The 24,418-nt window shown below is 39.4% G+C and overlaps 1 protein-coding gene across 2 annotated transcripts in view; it reads left to right on the forward strand.

The window, feature by feature from the left end:
* The window catches only part of Stk32a (serine/threonine kinase 32A), a 113,856-nt gene that overhangs the window by 41,962 nt on the left and 47,476 nt on the right, over positions 1 to 24,418 (forward strand). For both annotated transcript variants that reach the window (XM_059246521.1, XM_059246522.1), the window contains exon 5: positions 18,601 to 18,774. In XM_059246521.1, coding sequence (XP_059102504.1) covers positions 18,601 to 18,774 — 174 coding nt within the window. The remainder of the gene's footprint in view (positions 1 to 18,600; positions 18,775 to 24,418) is intronic.

Below are 24,418 nucleotides of genomic sequence, written 5' to 3' on the forward strand. Positions count from 1 at the left end.
CCAGTGAAGAGAAGGTTTTTATTCTGCCCATATCTACCTCAGGGACTTAGATCTAAGCTGTCCTGAATTAATGCCCACAGGCCAAAAGCTTCCATGGGAACCTTTTCCGGTCTGTGTTTCTCATAATATTGCTGCATTTTGGCTCCAGTTCTCCCCCTAGGAGTCTGTGTCCAGAGTCCCATAGTCAGAAAACCAAGGACACATTTCCTCTGTGAACTCCAAGGACCTCTGTACTTGTTGTGGTTCTACCTTAACTCCCCTAGTTTTCAAACTCTCTATAAGTGAATCTCCAAATATCTGCTTATTATTTCCTTGCCCCATAGCAGCTGTTCTTTCTCAGACTGCTAAGTCTGCAGTGACTGCTTGTTCCTGAATGCTGTTTGCAGGTATGGCACAAGGGAAATTCTACTCTTACCCTAAGTTCCTTCCTATTAAGCCTACATAATATCCATATACCTAACCCTATATTTTTACCTAATTTTATAGACAGGAAGTTAGAGAGAAAGAAAGAGAGAAACCTAGACAGAGAGATACTTGCTACAGCCTAACTTTTCTATATATAGTTTTTGCTCCTGAAGAATAGTTTACCACTGCCTTAATCTTAATACAAAACTGGACATGTCCACTCCTTCTGTGGGGCTTCCTCCCCCACTTATTTCCTCTGCACCCAAGTTCCTAGTTCTGCCACCATCTGTGGGAGGCCACTTTTAAAAGGGTTCCTAGGAGGAGGAGAGAGATACAAGAAACTTTTAGATAGAAAGATAGTGAAGAGGAGAAAGACAGAAACACAGGATAGCTTTGGGAGAACCTGGATCAAAACCCAATGGTCCCTTCTGCCTTTTCAAAGGGGCTTTTTAAAACAATGCCAAAGGCCAGGGCAAGAGACCTCTCTCTTGCTAGATCAAAGCATACCACACAGCCAAGTGTAGACCCTTCCAAACACTTGGTAATCATGCTTGTGTTCAAATCATTCCCTTATGCAGCCCTGCTGGGTAAAGCAAGCTCAGATTCTTGTACCCTGAGTTAGTTCTCATTATGAAACCTCTGTGGGTCTCTATACCTCATCTGCAGCATATAAGGGGGAATCCCATACCTAGAACTCAGAGTTTTGTTTAATAACCTATGGCTCTAGGAAGAGCATTGTCACACTGTATAGGGTACCTTTATTTAAACTTGTTTATTGAAACTGTATCTTTAATGTCTATAAAATAGGTCTTCATATGGCTTTTGCACACACCCCTAGTCTTGGTTACTCCTCTACAAATTTCCTTGGCCATCTTACCTAAATGAAACCTCCACTGAAACCTCTCCGTTCCTAATACTGCCCTTTCTACTTTGCATCACCCTGTTCCTGTTCCCTTGAGTTTTCTCCCGCTCCCCATAGCCCCTTAGCAGGAGCCAGTTTAACTTTTTAATCCTTAAGATAAAAATCTTCACAGAGGACATGTATTCCTTCTTCTTGTAATGCTTTCTGTCCTAAGTTACAGTGTTTTTAAGTGAGACTTTTCAGAAGAAATCAGCATGTTACAAAGCTTCTGTATAATGATGATCTGTCTTAATAATGAATGATCTGTCATTTTTAAGTCACATTGTCAGAAGACATGGTTACAATGAATGATGGGTTGTTTCATTGGATGAAAAGGGTTACCTAGCATCTAGGCTCTTGCAACTATTTGTTAGCATTTTTTTTCTTCCTTGTTCCATGCAGGTATAATATTCTAAAAATACTAGTCACTAACTGGCCAGTGTGGATGCCCAAAAGTCAACTAACTTGAAGGATGCTTGATTCCAAAGCATCATGGGAAGTGTTTGCAATTCACCCTTTATTAGAGTTGATTTTGATTTTCCACTCTCATTCATCAAATAAAACACAAGTTAATTAAATATTCCCCAGAATATTATATATAACTCAGGTTTATGTTCTGGCTCAACTATTAGATTTACTTGGAAATCTCTAAAGCTTTGGAGGCTAGTTTCCTTAAGAAACATTGTCTAAAATATAAAACCCCTACCCATTTCACACCTTCTGTTTCTCTAATTTTTTTTTCCTGTATTTCATTGAATAACCTCGTCCATGCTCAAGATACACCCAGCCTCTGGGGTTGTCCTCAGAAAACTTTACTTTTCAAGCAGAGAAAAAGAAACACATTTCTCTTAAACACTGTTTGCTTTAATGTTAAGAAGTATGAATGTATAGATGTGTGTATGTGTGTATATGTGTGTGTGTGTGTGCATGTGTATCTCTCTCCCCTTGTGGGCATGTATATTTGCTGGAAAATTTGTCTGCTTATTGCAACTAATTTGAAAAATAGAAAAAGAATCTTATAGACAAACAGAAAATCCTTAGACATCTTAACCCCTTCAAACACCCATATTTAGTATGTTGATATGTGCATTCCAGAAAAGTATTTGCATATAGTTTTCTAGTTTTGTCACTCATTAGCCCCATTCTTTCCTTCTTTAGTGTGTATACCTACTGAGCATCAGAACCAAGCTATATTTCAGGCTGCCATATAAATATAGGAGCCTAGGACCCAAGCGCCACACAGACATATTTTTAAATTATTCATTATTGAATGTATCTGAATTTCAAATTTAACTGGCTATAGAGTACTCTTATTTGCTCCATCTGGCAATCCTAATTGTAACACACACCCACAGTGAGAGGATATAGTGATGAGCAAGAATAGACAGAACTCTTATCTGCACACTATTACTATTGATAGGAAAACACTAATGTCAATCAAATGGCCATTGAAATATAAACTGTGAGGAAGGCATGTAAGGATTTAGTAGAATGCCTCTGCGTGTGGGTACCTGTGAAACAGGAATAGAAGTTCACCCCTGTAGGACAAGCTGTCAGGGAGGAAAAACATTTGAATTAACATTCAACCTTGCCAGCCTTTTGGTCCTGGACCCAATCAGGAAGACTCTTCAGATATAGGGCATGTTATCAAGTGAAAGCTGCTAGACAGGGCTGGCATCCAGGAAAAGTAAATACAGTCTTGCTGTGAGTCCCTCCCTGAGGGCTGTTAACAAAGCCCTGGCAACCCACGGTCAGAAAACAAATAGACTTGCAGCAGCTTCCCCAGGTGGCTTTTGTTAATTGAGATTAAGCCTGCAGCTGCGAGGCACTCTGGAGGCCTCTCTCCCTGCTTGCTTGGGTCCCTGGGCCCCCTGAACAGAAAAGGGCTCACACGTGGTTTTAATAAACTAGAGGACAAAGTCATCTATTGTAAGTGGAAAAGACCACCTGTACCTGGAGCGTGACAAGAGGTCCTTTCAGACAGCTGCACACACAGCCCCACCAATGGCTGCCTGGAAGCTTTACCAATGATCTTTACTCAGTTTTCTGGAGTCACAGACTGGGAACTCAGTAACTGACAAAGTGCCTCTGAATGGCGTCCTGTTGCTTTTGGTTTGCTGTATATTAGAGTCTTTGTTTATCCTAACAAACTCAGTTGAGAGGGATTGGTAGTTCCATTCTACACCTGGAGAAACTGAGGGGCTTCCCCAGGAGTTATACAGAGCCAACTAACTGTAAGGGGCTGCCTGGGCTCATATCTGATAACCTGCCCTCAAATTTGCCTTCTTTCTGTCTTATACAATCCCCTACAAAATATGCAAAGCAGCAGAATTAATTTTGTTTATTATTTCTCATACCCACCACAGGAATATAACAAGGCAAGCAAGTATGCTTACACACTTTTCTGTGTCTCCTTCTTCAGCTCTTACAGCAGTGCCCAGCACACAGCAAGCTATCAATAAATACCTTTTCATTGATCGAATGAATCAAGGAAGTCAGTGGTAGGACCAGGTTATTGGCTCCTGGTTGATTGATCTTGTCCCACCATATCAATAACACTTTTGCACCCTCACAAACATACTATTTTATAATCACACTCACTCCAGGTCCTACCTGGCCTTAGGGTCTGAGGGACCCATGTTTTAATTCCTATTCTGCTGTTTGTTAACTACGAGTTAAGCCAGTTACCCCAGGTACTTTGCTTGGTTCCCCTATACATAATTGAGAATAATAGCAGTACTCATCTAGATAGCTATAAATGATCCAAATACATATATAAAATACTGCACATAGTAGTTGCTTAGTAAATCATGCCTTTAAACAATTGAGTGAAGCTCCTCATGGAAGGAGAGTGACTCTCTGTCTCTATCACCCGATATTTTATTCCTCATGACCCTATGGCCTGGCCAGGCATTTCTTCTGGTTTGGGAGGACTTATTTGAAGTTGTTCGAGATCGAGGTGGCAGCCATCCAAAATAATCCACCTAGTTCTTGAGAACTGGTACTAGTCATCTCTGCTACTGTCTTCACAGCAGTGAAACTATGGGGTGCTGTCAAGTGGCCGTGGAAGGATTCCACAGGCACAAAAGGATACACTTCATGAGAAGCACATTTCCAGCCTCTGCCTACCTCACGTCTTCTCCTGTCTCACTGGCCAAAGTGAATCATGAGGTCATGATCAGATCACAGGGCTAGAGAAGCAGGTTTTACTTTGATGAGGGTCATGGCAAAGTCTGGATCTCAGGAGGGCAGGGAGAGGAACCACTGTGGTTAATTAAGGAACCGTCCACCACAAGATGCAAAATGTCCTTAAGAAACAACCAAACGACCAAGTGAATGGTAAAACCTCTCAGTTGTGCTAGAATTGGGAACTGCAAGAGGTAACCAAGTGCATCTAGCTGCGAAAGTCTTCAAGGAAGAGTGTGTCTTTGAAGTAACTCTCCTTTGAAGAGTCTGCACTCACACTCATATATATGTGTGTGTGTGTGTGTGTGTGTGTGTGTGTGTGTGTTACTGTATGTAATTCTTCTAAGAAGCCCACGCGCATGCTCTCAAGCGTGCCTGGCTTTCTTCTGAGCCCCTTTCTTTCTCTGAGCCCTTGTGCGTAAGCCTGTATTAAAATATTCTAAACCCCAATTCTGCCTCATTGCAATAATTGTTTTTGGGCATGATCCTGATGTACATGGATAAGACAGAAGGGCAGTCCCTGAAGGACTTAGCAGAGGCACAGTGTTATTGGGTAGCCCATGTACAGTAATTGTACTGTATGTACTTGATGACTGGCTGTCTCATGGAGTAATGGGCTAGTCTCGCGGACTAGCTGGGTCTTCATAATACACATATCCACTCTTTATTCTCTCATCATATTAGGGATGTCGCTTTATAGAAAACAACACAGAGATATTAAAAATACTCAGCTCAAAGGAGACTCACTGGGCCCATGAGAGATAACTTAGATGAAGAAATGAAGTTGAAGAGCCGAGACAAAGGCAATTCCAGGAAATCCAGGTACAGGGACTAATGGGCAAACTCTTGAGGCTGTCTGGCCCAGATGAGTCAACTCCAACCAATTTCCTAACCTTGTGTCAACCACTCAAGATTCAAAGTCCCAGGAAGAAGTCTAATTGGCTCTGCTCAGAAAAGCAGACCTGCCCCTTAGCTAACAAGACAGAGGAAAGAAAGACTCCTGGTTTGTTGGCCTGAGCACCCTGGATGAGAGTGTCGTCCACAGAGATGGGGAGATCTGAGGAGAAGCAGATTCGATTTGGGCTTCAGCTCAGTGATCTAAATACAGTTGTTGGGTAGGGAGTAAACACCATGTTCTTGGAGAAGCCCAAACTCCAGGGAGTAGTCAGAGAAGACAGGAATGTGCAGAGCACTGGCTAGTGGCTGCATTTCAGGGACCGCAAGGGAGCCCCTTTGGAGAGAGTGCAGGCTAGACATAAGGGCTGAGGATTAAAGGCTCTGAGGGCTCCACAGTGCTCATAGGAGAGGCGGGGAGCTTCAGGAGGCTGGATGGAGAGTGAACCTTCCTGCAGCACAGCCCTGTTTATCATCTATCTCCCTAGGTACTACACAGGTGTGGATGTCTGCACTCAGCCCCATGGATGAAAAGGCTACTCTGGCACATCCACATCCTGTGGCTTCCTATTTCATTTGCAACAGTACAATTCTGGCAATCTGTTGGCTACAATTGAAGCTTTTCAATCTTATATAAATTTTATAATAGCCTTTCAATTTGTACTTTAAAGCTACTGGTGTTTATTTTGGGTACTATCGAATTCATAGATTGATTCAAGGAGAACTTGTATCATACTAAAATAGTAAATCTCTTCATTCATACATTACGTGTTTTTCTTGTTAATGTAGAGAACCCTTGATTTTCTCCCTTTTTTTTCTGTTTTTAATGTAACTCTGGTGTGGAGGCCTGTTTTATCTGTTTTTAAGATTTACTCTTAAATAGTTGATGTTTTTGATAATGTTATTTTTTTATTAAATTTGTGTTTTCTCGTAGTCTGTTGCTTGAATACTAAAATAAAATGTATATTGGCATTATTCCCACAAGCCCTGCTGAGCTTCCTCAGTAACTTCCCCATAGATTTTCAATATTTATAACCATGTCATGAGCAGACAATGGTGGTTTCATTTCTCTCTGTCTGGTCTCATTCCTTTGCTCCTGTGCAAAGGGAGCAAAGCTGAGCCCAACAGTGATCCTGGGCACGTTGGTCTTTCTTGAGTTCCTGGAAGCAGGTTTTAATATTTTAAAATGCCATGTGAAGTTTTCTGTAGGGTATCTATTATCATGGTCACAATAAGTAAGTTCCCTAGATTCTATGAATTTTAAAATGAATGAGTACTACAGGTTATCAAGTAACTTCTTTTTAAATTGAGATCATTTCTATTGCATAAAAAGTAAATTGTGGCTGGATGGGGGTGGCGCACGCCTTTAATCCCAGCACTCAGGAGGTAGAGGCAGGCAGATCTCTGTGAGTTCGAGGCCAGCCTGGTTTAGAGAGTGAGTTCCAGAACAGGCTCCAAAGCTACACAAAGAAATCCTATCTCGAAAAACTGAAAAAAAAAAGTAAATTGATTTGGGACTCACAAAACAACTCGCCAAAATAAACTGTATTTGGTCAAATTCGGTCAAATTCCAGTCTCCTTTATACACTTATATAAAATCCTGGGTCACTATGAGATTCATAAATGTCTTAGATTCTATATTTTCACCTTATTTGTATAGTTCTTTTATTTATAAACTCATGTTTTATTTGGTATACATTTTGAGATATATATAAATAGGGGTGAATGTCAAAGATGATAAAGCAGTGAGAGGAAAGAATTGTCAAGGAAGGGCAGAAGGAGAAAGACTGACAAGTATAAATGGGCTATCCCCTATGTGGAAGATGAAGGTGAATGGACTAGCCTTAGGTGAAGGTACAGGTGAAAGGGTTAGCCTGAGGTAGAAGTGAGGATGCTTCTTTCACTGTACTAGGAGAGAACACCAAATATTAAGCATATGTAGGGTGGCGGGGGGCAGCAGGTTTGTTAATAGCCTATGAGGAAGTAATGGTCATATTACTGTTTCTTCTTACCTCATGACATCATAAACTAAGAATGAAGGGTGTGGAAATTTTAAGGAGAGAAGCTGAGAAATAAGTGAAAGTGTACAATTTGAAAATTAGAGTGGTATTTTCTAAGTATCCATTTAAAATTTGTGTTTATAAATTCTAAGTGAATCAAATCAGCAATTTTGTGTTTTTCTACATAGATTGCACATAGAAAATATTAGTTTTGTAGTTTTTAAAATGTTTTAAGATGTATCAGATTAGGGTTTCATCATGAAGGATTCTCATAGACTCAAGAAGATTCTTGCCGAGGATGGTGGTGTAGACTTGTCACCTCAGCACATGGAAGACTCAGGCAAGGCGACTGAAAGTTTGAGGCAAGCCTGGGCTACCTAGCAAGACATCATCTCGAAAAAGAAAAAAAGGATGTATATTCTTAGGAAAAACTTAAGAACATCTATATGGAAAGTAATTCAATCTCCTATATCATATGGAAAGTGATGCCGTCTCATACTGTCTTCATGTCAGTTCCTGTGTGGTATGTGTTCGTTTTGTCCCTTTAGAAAAATAGGCAGACTAGGTCAGAGCCACAAAACCAGTGTTATGGCCAATCTGGATCCCATCAATGTTAACTTACATTCCATTTTAACATTATGTATGTAAGTTATTCAGTTATCATTCCTTCAACAAAGCATTTACAAATAAATACAGTCAAAGAACTAATTGAAAATGTGGACATCGTTTAGCATGATAAATAATATATTTTAGTGGAACAAAATCATAACTTGTTCTTTAAAATACTCAAGTGGGGGGTGGTTCTTTATTTGCTTGCCTGGAGGAGTTTTGACTGTCAGAAACATTGCTAGGCAGTACATCCCTGCTAACACAGGAATCCGGGCTGCTCCCAACTCTACAGAAGATGATGTTGGTCCAGTTTGGATGTAGGCATTATTTGATTGAAAGGAAGTTAGGCATATTCAATACAGAGAATCAGAAAGAAGGAGATGAAGGACAAAGGAAGAACACTTGTGTCTATGCTGGGGAAGCCTTCCTTTGCCATAGAATTCTTGGAGTTTTCCATCTTGTTCAGTAAGGAATGTATCGTCTTTTGAGCCAGAGAGACATAGGGATGGACAGTCCAACTGTGCCAGATGAATGACCTATCTCTTTACTCAGGAATGGCAGATCAACACTTCTGATTCAGCCTTCTGAACCCTGCTAATACCAGCCAAGACATTCCCATCTGTTCCCAAGCACAAGTGGACATTTACTATCCTGTCAACGACCCAGAATCACTAAATTGGATTGGTCTCTCTGCAGTGGTCTGTGATTGTCACAGAGCCCACAAATTATCAATTTCTAATGCTTGTTTTTTTTCTAACCCTTTGTGTAATGTTCTGATTTAATTGCTCCTCACCAACATCTGAGCATGTGTCTTGGTTTTTCCATTTACATGGGGAACAAGAAGTGTTATTCCCCTTTGCCTGTTTACTGCAGATCTTATTCTCTAAGGGAACCATCTCAGGAGATTCTGTACAAATTACAGTAGTCAAATTTCCCCTAGAGAGGCTTCATATACAAGATCTCTAGAGCAAGCATGATGCTCTTATGGATCACAAAATACGCAGAGTTCTGTCCAGAGAAAGGTCAATACTTTGAACAATCAGCTATGGCATAAGGACATGAGAAAATAATCTACAGGCTGTTCTGTGATTTAAAATGAAAAACTACACACCATGTTTTTCACTGTGAAAGTTACATATCTTTGTGTTTTAGTGAAGATGTCAGTTTATGGCTCACGTCCAATTTCTTTGAGGTTTTTATGATCCCTATAATTAATTTTAGGGCCTTCTGTTAATTTCTATCATAGTGCTTTGTATTTTACTTTCATATTTCTTGTCAAAATTTTCTAACCACTTATTTGTGTAAATATTTTTTTTAAATGGTTGATTTCAAGAGAGAAGAAAACCCATATTCTTTGGGCCACTCCTTTAACTGCAATGCATTGTACAGGAATATAGATATGCAATAAATATTTGTATAACATCATTGAATAAACAGGTACACATGATACACCACACTATATGTCAGGGGTTCCTGATGGATACAGAGAGGAAGAGAGCATAGGATCTTCAAAATTTTCCCTCAAGTGAGGACTTCAAGCTCCATGAATAAATTGTGAAAATACAGCATGATTCAGAAGAACATCCACTGCTAAGTTTCTGAAATGCTCTATCACAGGCAAGCGTCTGAGTGCTTAGGAATTGCACAGGAGGGAAATAGAAATAACCCTGAGATTGTGAGACACTAAAGTAAAGCTGAGATAAACTCAGACCAAGCTTTTATATCTCTGAGATGTACATGAAAATTGTTCTTGCAAAATAGGAAGTTTGACTATCTAGTAGTTTTCTCAATTCTATTCTGTCTAAAAGATCTGCCTATACTCTGAGTCATCACGTTCATGGCTTTCAGTGATGTGGCTGGAAAATACACAAGAGTGGGTAATGTCATTTGGCCATTGGAATAAGGAGGGTATTTAAGCTGCATTTTTCCTCCGTAAACTCTGTAAGGCACTAAGAAGACAGAGAAATAAGAGCTTTGTAAGTTTTAAAGTGTGGTGTACTGATGAATTTTTTCCAAAGTTGAAAAATCCCTGGAAATTTAACAATATTTCCCTAGAAAGTGAATGTTACTAAGTCTGCATTGTTATATATTCCTGGTGGGATTCAGAGTTGGCACAGACACTCAAAGACAAACTTAGTAGTATGTAACACAACTGTGTGTGCCTTTGCCCCCGTTATAATGAGTCTTGATACTAGCAAACCTACTCCTAGCAATATATGGTAATGCTAAGTAGAGTATAAAAAGACACATGCACTATGTATGTAGGAGTGTATTACCTGAGTCTCCAATAGTAAAAGCTTGGAAACAGCCCTCATGGTCTCCCACAGAGGATAGCTTGAGCAAACAAGGTGGTGGACCTAAATTGTAGCATGTCACAGATAAGAAAAGGAAATGACAGGTAACTCTTTATGGCCTTTTCTCCAGCTTGTACTGCTAAGTGAAAAAACCAACAGACTTCCGACAATCTATAGACTTTCCCTATGAAAGTCCTGGATGGTTTAAGAAAACAGGAACTGAAGCTGGTGTGTGGGGTGGTGTATACCTTTAATCTTAGCACTTAGGGAGGCAGAGACAGTGGGAACTCCCTGAGTTTGAGGCCAGCCAGAGAGTTCCAGGGCAGCCTGGGTTACAAAAGAAACCCTGTCTTGAAAAAAACCAACCAAACCAAACAAAAAACACAAATCCACAAACTGCTTCTGAGATTTACAAAGAACTGGGTGTGGTGGCATACACTTTAAAAGAGAAATTTTTAATTTTTTATTGAGATTATATTACACCATTTCTTCTTTCTCTTTCCTCTTTCTAAACCCTCCTATGTACCCCCTCTTTCTCTCTCTTTCAAATCTGTGGCCTCTTTTTTCTTTAGGTGCTGGTGTGTGTGTGTGTGTGTGTGTGTGTGTGTGTGTGTGTGTGTGTGTATTTCTCAATGCATAAATAAATACAACCTGCTCAGTCCGTATTATGAAATGTTTCATTGCAACAGAGACCACTGCAGAAAAACACATCCAATCAAAATGTAGAATTGTATAGCCCAGTCTCAAACAATACTTCTACAGTACAACTCCTGTGTCTAAGACTCAGGGATCACTGAACAAGACGGGGCAGAAAGATGGTAGGAGCCAGTGAAACCTGGAGTTTGCTGTGAGATTGTGACTCCTAGAGATGTCAGAAGCTGCATCCATGAGTTCTCACCTACATGGCTTCCTAAGCATGAGCTGAATAAGGATGACACCAAATAGACATGCTAATGTGGAAGCTTGCAGACTTTTAATCCCAACTCTCAGGAAGTGAAGCAGGTAGATCTGAATGAGTTTGAGGCCAAGCTGGTCTACATAATGAGCTCTAGGCCAGCAAGGACTACATAGTGAGAGAGACCTTGACTCAAACAAACAAACAAACAAACAAATGAGAAGGAAAGAAAGAAAGAAAGAAATTCACATAAAAAAACTCAAGGGATCTGAGAATTTTTTTTAACAATCCAAGAACTAACTGAAACAATCTTGAACAGAAAGAACAATGTTGGGGGTGTTCATACTTGCCCATCTCAAAATTTACTACAAACCTACAGGATCAACAGAGTAGCAGGCATTAAAAATAGACATACTGAGTATTGAGAATCTAAAAGTAAATCCTCACATCAATTGTTACTAATTATTAACCAAAGTGTCAAGATAATCCAGTAGTGAAAAACTAGATAATTCAGCAAATGGTAATGAGACAACTGGGCAACAAAAAGCAAAAGAATGGAAACCTTATATCACATATAGAAGTTAATGTAAATAGATGATAGACATAACATGAGCTAAATCTAGGAACTTTTACAAAAATATAAGAATAGTTCTTCAAGCTCATACATTAACTGCTTCTTAAGTATGATGTACAGAGAATGTGTGCTACAATATTTTAAAAGACACACTGGACATTACCAATTAAAAAAAAAAGTTCTTCAAAGCTGTGATCAAGAAGTGAAATGGCGCCACATAAAATGAGAGAAAATAGAGACAGTTTATAGCTGGCAAGAATCTCCATAGATAGTATACAGAAGACACTCTTTTTTTTTTTTTTTTTTTTTGGTTTTTCGAGACAGGGTTTCTCTGTGTAGCTTTGCGCCTTTCCTGGAACTCGCTTTGGAGACCAGGCTGGCCTCGAACTCACAGAGATCCGCCTGCCTCTGCCTCCCAAGTGCTGGGACTAAAGGCGTGCGCCACCACCGCCCGGCTCAGAAGACACTCTTATTTGAAAATTTTTAAAAAAGGAAAAATCCCATTTTAAAAGCTGTTAATCTAGAGGGTTTTCTCCAAAATGGTGAGTAGCCAATAGGTACCCAAGGAAGTGTATACCATGAGTAAACATTAAGAAACTGCAATCACAACCATAGTGGGACACTGCTTCCTATGCATTGGGATGAGTATTGTTTGAAAAGGATGTGGAAAAACTGGGGCCATTACCTTTGTGTATGAAGATGTTAAATGGTACAGCCACTGCAGAAAATGATGTGATAAGTCATCAAAAATGCTCAGCTTTTCTCATAATATGCATACTGTATCCAGTTTGTGGCAAGAGTTACTAACAGCAACTTTACTGTGCTTGATCAGTTGGAAATATTATAACAGACAGTAAGAGTAAAAGTAGTACACAGAGTTTTCAGTGATGCTTCGGTGGGTGCTGATGCTGCCATTCTGACAGTGGAGTGTATGTCTGATGGGATAGAACTAACACATGTTTATATGTCTGTTATCATAGACCAACACCTTCAGTGATGGAGAAGGACTTATTTTCCTTATGAAAGTTAATATGTGTTTATTGTAGATTACACTTGAGTCTGCACATGTTCATTTTGTGTGTGTGTGTGTATGTGTGTGTGTGTGTGTGTGTGTGTGTAAGAGAGAGAGAGAGGGAGGGAGGGAGAGAGAGAGGGAGGGAGGGAGGGAGGGGGGAGAGGGGGTAGGGAAGGGAGAAGCAGAGGGAGAGGGAGAGAGACAGAGGGAAAAAGAGAGAGAACACTTCTGACAACCACATTTGTCTGGAGTAGAAATTATATAAAACAGCTAGCAATATGTTTTTATACCATAAAAGTATTGAAGCCTACTTGGTCATATGTCTGTGTTGTTGCTTGATTATGTCTCCCCAGTTCAAGGATGAACATTACAAACCAAATAACAACAGGAATGATAACACCAAACCCTTGAGCTCATTGGGACACTTTTAAAAACTGTATTGGTTGCTTTTGAAAGTTATTAGGAAACAAATCATTTTGAAAATCATTGCTAAAGGAGAGATCACTTTTAAGCATCTGTTTTAATCTTTCCTATCTGAACCACATCTCCCCATAATTAAATAGTTTAATAAATCATTTTTCTTATTAAAATACTCCATTTAAAACGTAAGGAGAAATGACAGGGTTCAATTTTACCACTCTGAAAGAACTTTAGGCTCTAGGCAATGATGCCTAATGGCAGATAACAGTACAAGATAGATGCATTAATTATATACACATTTATTAAAGTGTACAGACTCAGCTGTAAAGTAGCTCTGCACTCCCCCCAAATAAACAATCCATGCAACATGAATTTCAGTAAGCCTTTAGATCGGTCTACCAGTTTTCACAAAATACAGACTTGTGAAGTGAATCAGATGCAGGACATGCATGTAATTTGTAAAACTCCAGCCTGTTGAAATACTGTGACAAAATGATTGGATTTCTTCAACAAAACTTTTGCTAGAATATAAAAGATGTTGGTCAGGGAAGCTATAGAATACAAAACCCACAGGATCTATAAAAGTTCTTTGTAAAAACAGTTTGAGAATTTCATACATGGATATTATGTGTTTTGATCAAATCCACCCTTTGTTCCCTCCCCTCTAATTCCTCCACTACCTTCCCATTCCTTTCTCCAAACTCACTGAGTCCACTTAGTGACGATTGTATGTGCATGGATAGAGTCTCAAAGGCTGCAGGAACACTGAGCTGCCCTCCCTCAGTAGCTATCAATTGCCAATGGCTCCTCAGACACAGGTGGGCCTTCCTGAACTCCTCTTTTCATGATTAGATTTTAGCTGACTTGATCTTGTACAGATCTTATGCACACAGTCAGTGTGATAGTGATTCATGTGTGAACAGTCCTGTCATGTCTAAAAAAATACAGTTTTTCTGCAGTTATTCACTACCCCCAACTCTCATAGTTTTTATGTCACCTCTTCCATGATGATCCTTGAGACTTGCGGAAAGTGTGTGATATAGATGTTCCATTTAGAGCTGAGCACTCTACAATTTCTTATTCTATGCATGCTGACCAGTTGTGGGGTTTTATTTTAATCACCATCTACTGAAAAGGAAGTTCATTGATGAATGAATGAGTCCGTATTGGTAAAGGCACCAATGAAAAAAGAAGTTTATTAATGAGGGTGAACAATTCAGTAATATGTATGTATTAAGACAAGAGCTTGGGGATAATTTATTACTTTGTCCTTTTAGCAGAATAAAAACATTGGGTTCTCCAATAGGGCCTTGGGCCTAGCAGACATGCTGTTTGTGCCAAGTTAATGGTACTAGGCATGTATTCTCTCTTGTGTAGCAGGCTTTCAATACAATTATAGAGTGGTTGGTTACTCCCATAACATTCATGCCAACTATGTACTGCTGGGCTTACCATGTCAGAATACTTGCTATTGTAGCTTGCAGGTTTCACAATCAGGTAATACTGTTGATTAACTTTTCTCTCCTAGTAGAATTCTTAGACAATTGCAGAACTATGGAGGTTATCCAGTAATGATGCAGCTTCTAGGTTAGTATCAGTTTGTTTTCTCCATGCCCTATGACTCAAATTCCTGGAATGTTTTCATCAATAGGGACTTACCATCGAGCTTTGGAGAAAATGACAATAGTCTGTAATACATCAGAGGTGGGGGTCTATGGAACCACATTTACCAATGACTTGAAAATAGGTACCCCATACACATCTCTGGGAATTTTATTTGATATCCTATGTTGTTTGCAAAAAGCATTTCCCCTCTTATAGAGTGATTCCATTCAACTCCTTTTATATATGATACATATGTCTATGTATATTTTAGGAAGTTTCTACAGCAGTAACTTTCCATATGACTTTTTCAAAGGTATTTAGTGTTATTTCTCTCTGCTGTTGTAAGATATTATAAGGTATGTTACCTTTGTTCATGTTGCATTTGTTTAACTCTGTGAAGCTGTGTTACTTTGCCTATCTAAAATACCTGATGGTCTAAGAAAGAGCTGAACAGCCAATAGCAAGACAGGAGAAAGGATAGGCAAGTCTGGCAGGCAGAAAGAATTAACAGAAAGAGAAATCAGGAAAGAGAGGAAGAATTAGCCAGAGAAGGAAGAGGACGTCAAGGGCCATCCATCCAGCTACATAGCAAGCCATGGAGTTAAGAGTAAGATTTATAGAAGTAAGAGAATGGGAAAAGCCCAGAGGCAAAGGGTAGAAGAGATAAGTTAAAGTTAAGAAAAGCTGGCTAGAAACAAGCCAAGCTAAGGCTGGGCATTTATAAGAAAGAATAAGACTCTGCATGTATTTGTTTGGGAGCTGGATGGTGGGCCCCCTAAAAGAGCCAAAGAGTAAAAAAAACGAACAACAACACTCTGCTACTCTGACCTCCCAGGATTGTATAAAAGTTCGATTTAAAGAAAGGAATATTTGTATAGTATAGAACTATGGACATTGAGTTTGTATTTGGTGAATGTTCCTAGTTTGATTATACACGTCAGAAGCCAACACTGTTAGCTCTTTTTTTTTAATGAGGCAACTAATATTAGATACAAGTAGAAGAATGTATTTTTTCTTGTGTTTATTTGCATTTCAAAATCAAGCAAAATACAAAACAAAAACTATAAAATTAAAAATGACATAAATCCCATCATTTAGACAAAGTAAGTTTTTGGCAGAAAACTTACTGCATGGATCAGCATTGTTTATTTCCTTTTTATTTTGTATGTATTATGTCTTTTAAAATATATCCATTATATGTACACTGTACATACACACACATACACATGACACATGTTTTTGTTTCTTTGTTTTGTGTGTGTAATACCACCATGATGGTTAGGTTTTTGTAAATTTGACACAAACTAGAGCCACCTGGGGGGAACTTCAGTTGATAAATTGCCTCCATCAGATTGGCCTGTGGGTGTATTAATGAACATATGACCTAGTGAATTTCACGTGCATCAGGGCTAGACTTGTTAATTTAGCATAGCTGGCTAAGAACTATGCCATGTATAGGAAACAATGGCTACAGAAACCCAGTCATGAGCCTCTGCGACACATGCTGAGTTACCAGGAAGGTCTGTTTATTTTAAAAAGTAAGATTATATTAAGAACCCAAACATTCTGTGTATCACTAAATTATGTTATGCCTGCATATTTTTAATGAAATATTTTCAGAATATTAAATGCTTATCTTTTCCCTTTGAGACTTAAGAAACTGAAGTAGGATTCAGATGTGACAAGCTGAAGAAGGAAGATGATTTTTAACAGTCAGACTTGCCTTCACAGCTTACTAAATTTCTATTTCTGCTGGCCAGGGGAGCATGTTGCCTCTTGCCTTGGCCTCTTCTCTCTTTGATTATTAATCCCCTACATGTTGGAACACTGTGGTTAACTTGTCACAACTGGCACTCATATCAGTTTCTTCTTTGGATAAAAAATCTCTTAACTCAAGCCTTAATAAAAATGTTTGCTTGTTCACACTAAATTTAGTACAAGGAACATTTACACTTGGAATTTAGTGCAACAATAGGAGAGAAGAGCCCCTGATGTGTTAGCAGGTCTAAGAGTGCAAGGCAGTCAACAGCAAAGTGTAGCATAAGTCTGCTCCACAGGGTAACTTTCCCTTGGCTTCTAGTTATATGTATTATTGGCTCTGTGTTTTCCCTTCTTTTGGTACCCAGTTCCCATTCTCACCATCCTTGTTCCATCAGCAACTCATCCCATGAGAAAGTATATTTTCCATTCCACTGCTGAGAGCAGCCTGAGGTGCAGTAGACCTGGGGTGTGATTACATATTAACTATCCCAGGGTGACTCACTGAAAGATGTCCAGAACACAGTGAATATAGTTTGTGTTGGTGCAGTTGGAAGGATTTCAAATGGAAGTGTCCAGACCTAGCAGCTCTCCTGGTGCCTTTTAAAACTAAAGCAGAGCTAGCCAGCCGCTTGTCTCACTGAGGTAAAGAGAATACATAATTTCTAAAGATAATACCAAGTGTGCACATCTCAAAGTTTCAAAAATTATTCCCTTCATTTGTCTTAATTCCCCAAGAGCTTAATTTCTGACATCTTCTCTGTGAATATGAAATTTCATTTATTGAGCCAGTGAACAAATATCAGGGACTATCAGTCTTCATTAGTCTATCACCTCCTTCAGATTAATGCTGTGTTGAAATTCTCATTCCTTATTGTTTGTAAATCACCCCCCACCCCGCTTTTTAGTATTTGTCCTGACATTGGTGTTCGACAGTTACTCCTGAGCAAAGAATTCATCACCGAGAATTTATGTTTCCTTGGGTACTGCTTGCAGAGACTTAGTTCTTTAATGCAAATAAAACTTCAAAATATGAAATGAGTGACATTAGGAAAACAGAAACACATCAAAGCAGTATTGATTTAGAGAACTTCATTGTGACAATAAATCATGCCTGAGCCGTGGGCACAAGACAAATCCCCACTGGAGAAGAACGTCCTTACCAAGGCTCTGTGCATATAAACAAATCCTCACATCTCTGCTGTATTCAACAGGGGCCCATGTGGGGCTGGTTTTGTCTCACTCTGTCTCCCAGTCCTCAGCACCATGCTCCTTCAAGTGAAGAGCTGGTATCTGGCCATACAGCTGGTGTCACACTTGCCAGTGATCCCCAATGTCTATAGATTGGTGAATAAGTTCCTGTCATAGAATTGGCCCATGCATTCTTCCCCAAACTCAGGCCTTTCCATCATACCTATTGTTCTGACTGTACCCTATCCACAGAGTTCTCTCTTTTGTTTGTGCTTCATGATGTGATATTGTTCTCTTTCACATCTCATTTTGTCTCTGGAGAACCCTTGGCTGTATCATTTGTTAGGATTTTTACTTGGTAGAGGTCACTTAAACTTACTATTCCCTAATTTCTTGGTAAGAAATGGGAGCATGGCAGTAGTCTACTAGAGGTTGCCTCCAGTACTCTATCCTGTAAGTGTAGTTGGTGTTTATTTTTAAAAAAATTGTGTGTGTTTTACATGTGTGTTCATGTGTGCAGGCAGATGTACTCTCTCATGTAGGCACACATGGAGGCCAACGTTGACAGTGTCTTTCCTCAATTGCTTCTCTACCTTACTTTTGAGACAGATTGTCTTAATAAACCCAAAGCTCATTTTTTTGGCAAGATGGGCTGGCCTGAGAGGTCTGTCCCCAACCTTGGATCAGCTCCTATGTCTGGCTCCCAGTGCAGGGTTTCTCACACTAGCCACCATGCCATGGTTCTATCCAGGAGCTGGGGATTCAAACTCAGGTCCCTAGGCTGACATGCAAGCACTTTGTCCATTGAGTCATCTCTCCAGCCCTGATATTTATATTCCTAATGTTGTTCCAGGTATTCCTTCCAAGATGAGGAAGACATGTTCATGGTGGTGGACCTGCTACTCGGTGGGGACCTGCGTTATCACCTTCAGCAGAATGTCCACTTTCAGGAAGACACGGTGAAGCTCTTCATCTGTGAGCTGGCCATGGCCCTAGACTACCTACAGAGCCAGCGCATCATTCACAGGTCAGTCAAGTCCAAGAAGACAATCCATGGGCTTGATAAGAAGCTGAAATGAACAAATCTTGTTCATCGCTGCATTTAATGTTCATTTAGTTATTGCAGCAGCCCTTTGGGGTTGGTTCATTGCCCCTGTGGGTGACTGACATATAAAGTTTAATTTGTCCAAGGTCACAGTATGTGACAAGACTAAACATCACTACCAATGTCTATTGGTACTTGGTTATAACTGCATATAGAGAGATAAGGAATGGTGACAGGTGAGAACTTCAATATTAAATTAATTAATTCAAATAGAGGTGGAAACATGCAGAGGGCAAGATAAGAAAGAAATTCCTCATAGGAGAAAACTTGGCTTAATGTCTTCCTGTCATGACAGTTGTATTAAGTAAATCCCCCAGGTGTCCACTGCTAACAGGGGCAACAAAAACAAGGAGTCTCCTGCACTTAAAGAATGTGTTTTAAGAAAATAAATAAAGGGTGAAAAGGGGATACATCCAAGTAGACAGGAAAGGATACATTATAATTGTAAAAAAAAAAATAGTAGCTTTAATGATGTTCTCATATACTATATATCATTTATCACTAAAACAACCTGGATAAAGATCAGAGCTGCTGTTAGACTTGTATTAAAGATGAGAAAACCATGATTTATAAATATGAAATTATCACCTAGGTTTATTAATAATCAAATCATCATCATATCCATTACTTTTACTGAGGTTTACTTTGTGCTGGGGACTCAGAAACATTTTATTAGTGTTTTAAATTTTTAAGCATCAACAAGGACTTCCCATTTAATTATAGTGTCCCCATTGTACCGAAAAAGAAAGTGAGTCAAAGATTTTCTAACAGTTGGCCCTGTCAGGATCTAAAACTGAATCTCTCCAACCCTAAGTGAGAGAGAGAGAGACATGTTATACTGAGAGTACTAAATACACATGTGAAATACAAACATCGATTACACATCATTAGATAAAATCCAATGCCAATATCCTCACTACTGTTCTCTCTAATCTTTGAAGAACTGACTGAGATTTTAGTACAGTTATATCTCATTCAGTATAGCCTGAGTTGGATAGCATACTTCTCTGCAACTTTTCTGGATCAGCTCTGAGACTGTGGATGAACAGGTACTACCACAATTTGTAGGCACATGAACTAATCCTTTTTTTTCTTTTCTGGCTCTACGTGGGTAGACTTAAGTAACTGTTTAATTTTCCATCTTTGGAGAGGCCATTTGTACTGGAAATGTGCTCTTTAAGGCATAGTTAAATGGAAAACTGACCAGTTAATCACACAGGACTTCAGAAGGCAATTTACACACCTGGTATTTGGTGGGTAATTGAAGACCTTGTTTTGAAGAGCAGGCTTGCTGGCTCTTGGCAGCTTTTTCTGGGAAGGGCTTTATTCCGAGAGGAATTCAGGCTAGAAATTCACCTGGAACCCGGAAGGAGATCTCACCTAGCTGGTGTCTGTTTTCTTTCTCTTCTTCCCTCACACCTCACTAGTCTCATCTAATCTGGGCCATTGAAATCATGTGACACATGAGGGATGAACTTCCTGTTCCTAGCTTTTTATACTCACACAGTATTTACTTCTGTCCACTCTCAGAGGGCCTGTTTGTGCTAAAATGTCTTCTCACATAGAAATGAATGACACAAATCTGGACATTCGGGATGCAGCATTGAAACAAACTAAGATGCTGTCCTTTTGGGGTCACAGAACAATTCAAGAGTGTGTCTGCTGCCTGTGGGCCCCACTCACCTCCCATGCATTGTAGTGTATAGACCATCAGAGCGTTTTGCACTTCTGGGAAGCTCTGACACTTTTTGATATGCAGTTGCTTAGTTCATTTGTGCCCTTCTACTCCAGGAGTGAAGCCATGTCTGCTTAGCTTCCCATTGCCTTGCCAGTATTTGGAAAAACTATGAAGGAATAGATGCTGGCTAAACTCTTATATGTTCTAGTAAATTGAAGATATATTGCCAGTGTTAAAGTTCTTTCATGACAATGGGCCAGATAGATACTTCAATTGTCCAATAACTAGGCTTTTTACTATTAAAATGCCAGATATCAATTAAATGTGTTATCTTTAAAATGGCTTTAAAAACCAGATACATGGTTAATTAAGGAATATCCCTCTGTCTAAGGAATTTAAATGATAGGTAGTAATAGTGTTATTCTGAGAATGGGATTTTGTGGGGTGTAAAGTTGAGGGATGAATTCAGAAACAATTTGGGCTTCTGGAATCTCATTATAAAATCTCCTTCTTCGTTTATTACAACACATATTTTTCCATTCTGATGGTTTAGCTCTTTCCCAGGGTGTTTAGTGATATATAACATGGGCTTCTTCATGGAATACATTCAAATTAAAAATATAACTCTTCAAAACAACTATAGCTTCCTTCAAAAGAATCAGTAAAATAAATGCTCCATTTGATTGATGCTAAGATGACAGAATAAATCATCTTTCAGCTGCTTAGAATACTACTATAAAACTCTGAATTCCAAGACATAAAATGTGTGAATGAAAAAGAATAGATGAAGCATCATGGATTTGTCCAAGTGTGCAGTAACCAATTACATGGAACAGCAGCTATAAAATACAGAACTTCTATGTTTAGAGTCCACCCATGTGTTGCCTCTGGACAGTAGATGATTCAAAATGATGTAAGTACTCAGTGAATGTGCATGGAACAAGAATAACGTCAGCCCACCATTTACCAGTGGCTTCCAGTTCAGGTACTTTTCTCAGAATTTGGGAATTACCAGTCAGTCTTCCTCTAGTTACAGGAGGTTGGTGGCATTACTATCCCCATTTTACAGCTGGAACTCCTGTTTAAAAAACTTAAGGCTCTTGGTCGGTCGGTTGTGGGGCACGCCTTTAATCCCAGCACTTGGGAGGCAGAGGCAGGCGGATCTTTGTGAGTTCGAGGCCAGCCTGGTCTACATAGCGAGATCCAGGAAAGGCACAAAGCTACACTGAGAAACCCTGTCTCAAACAAACAAACGAACAAACAAACAAAAGTCCTTAAGGCTCTTACCCCACATTACACTGTGAGAGTATAGGGGAAGCATCAGATTGAGGAAATGCAGAGCTCCTGACCACACTTTGTCCCATGAGGTTGAATGTCGCTGGAGCCTGAGGAGAGCACACAGTAAGGTGAGCATGGCCACCAGTCCACAAGTACCCATATTCCAGCTGCACAGGCAAAGATGGCACACTGGAGCCACCAGGTTAAAGGATAATCTGAAACCAGAAGCTAAACTGATGAGGAAAGCTGGAGTACAAGAGAGAAGGTGTTCGATAAGGAAACAGTGTTGTAAGAACTCAGAGGATTTAAAAGAGGTTTAAATGGCCAAAGCAGCAATCAGACCTAGACCATGTAACAGGGACCAAATAAACGAGAGTCTTTATTCAGGGGCCAGGGAGATGGCTCAGTCAGGAGAATGCTTGCTACAAAAGGATGAGAATATAAGTTTGGATCACCAGCACTCAAATAAGAAATGCACACATCGAGAATCTCAGTGACTGGGGACCGGTGATCCCTGGACGTCATTGACAAGCTTTCCGAACTGAATTGTTCAGTTCCGGGTTCAGTGAGAGACTCTGTCTCAAAACATCAGGTGAAGAGTAATTGACGAAGTTGCCTAATTTCAACCTGTTAACCTCAACAAGTACATGTATCCATGTGAGTCCATAATCTCTCCCTCTGCATGAACACACCGTCTTAGTTCAGGTTACTGTTGCTGTGATGATGCACCATGACCAAAAGCAAGTTGGAGAGGAAAAGGTTTAATTGGCTTACATTTCCACATCATAGTTCATCATCAAAAGAAGTCATGACAACAACTCAAACAGGGCAGGAACCTGGAGGAGGCAGGAGCTGATGCAGAGGCCATGGAGAGGTGCTGCTTACTGGTTTGCTCCACATGGCTTACTCAGTCTGCTTACTTACAGAAGCCAGGACCACCAGCCCAGGCGTGGCCCACCTATAATGAGCCAGGCCCTCCCTCATCAATCACTAATTAAGAAAATGCACTACAGACTTGCCAGCAGCCCAATCTTATGAGGGCGTTTTCTCAATTGAGTCTCCCTCCTATCTCATGACTCTAGCTTGTGTCCAGTTGACATAAAACTAGTACACAGACACACAGAAATAAAGAAAGTGAGAGTGGGAGGGAGGGACATACATATATATATATATATATATATATATATATATATATATATATATAGAAAGAGAGAGAGAGCTCATTCTATCTGAGAAATGTAAAATGGGCTCTGTTTTAATTGTGTTCTTACATTGATGTCCCTGCCAACGGATGTGTGTCTTATTTTTCTAAAACATTGCACCTACTTTCTTTGCCATAAACTTCACGTGGAATATAAGTGGATCTTTGTCTTAATTTATTGATAGAATTTTTCAACTTGAATTTTTAAAGTTCCCATAATATGCAAAATATTGAGCCGATTTTCATCAATTTCCAGAGCTTTCTTTGATAAAGGCGAAGTTGCATAATAACCTTAGTTTTGATTTATATAATTAGACAAGTTTCTTGTTAGTCAAGAAATTCAAATGTTTTCCTGTGCTCACAGATTGAAAACTGACTTTAGTTTTCAAAGTGTGGAAGATCCTATCTTAATGCCCCCTTATTTATATTAAGTCAGTAAGGCTTTAAAGTGAGAACAGGGTGATTATTTGCTTCTATTAAAAATAAGAGAGCCTAAATTCATTATACTTCCTGTGAGGAGAACAGTATTTGATTAGAATGCCACAGTCCCTCCAATGAATAATCTGATGGAAACTAATTATTGCAGGCCAAGAAGGAATTGGTAGTCATTCTCCTGCCAGACATTAAAGAAGACTCAATTATAAATTTAGGCTATGGAGATGAGCTATATGAGACAGTTAACAGTAAGTCATCTCAGATTACAGTAGATGGTTGATTGTATTTTCCTCATAGTAAAAAAAAAAACCCAAAAAACTCACTCTAATGAAGTTATAATTCATCATTTTCCAAATTCCTATAGGAATGAGGTAAAAATCCTATTAGGCAATTCATATAAATAATCATAGCACAACAGAGAAAATTGTGAAATGTTATCTCCCATCAATAATGGAAATATTGAACAGGGAATAATAGAAAAGTTTTAATTATCAAGAAGAACACAGGATTGTGCTTTCACTTATTACCTTTGTCTTTGTTATAGTGAGAGGGGCGGAGGAAGTAATAAAGGCAGCCAGCTTCACTCTGAAGCAAAGTGCAGATAAGAATTAATCCTCACTTGTCAACCCTTCAGACCGATGTAGCAACTTTTAAGAAACTCCTATCATCCTTCTCAGAAGCAGTACCTTGACAATGAAATAAAAAAAACAAAACAAAACTTGGGAACAATGACTCTAGCCTAAATACTCAAGGATCCCTTCAAAGCGTGTGGTTACCAGACAGCGTTGCAGAGCCGAGGCTCTGATGGTGAGGAAGATGTTCACTCTATTGTAGCACTGATAACAGTTGATCATGAAAAATGGTTTACAAATAAGAAAGGCTTTTAAATTTGGGAGCATGCATTATAAAGGTTATAAGCGGTTGTGACTCTGTCACAGGCTAGGCCACCATCACTCCTACTCCGTTACATCTGC

Source organism: Peromyscus eremicus, chromosome 19 (assembly GCF_949786415.1).
Source record: "Peromyscus eremicus chromosome 19, PerEre_H2_v1, whole genome shotgun sequence".
NCBI classification, from domain to species: Eukaryota; Metazoa; Chordata; class Mammalia; order Rodentia; family Cricetidae; genus Peromyscus; species Peromyscus eremicus.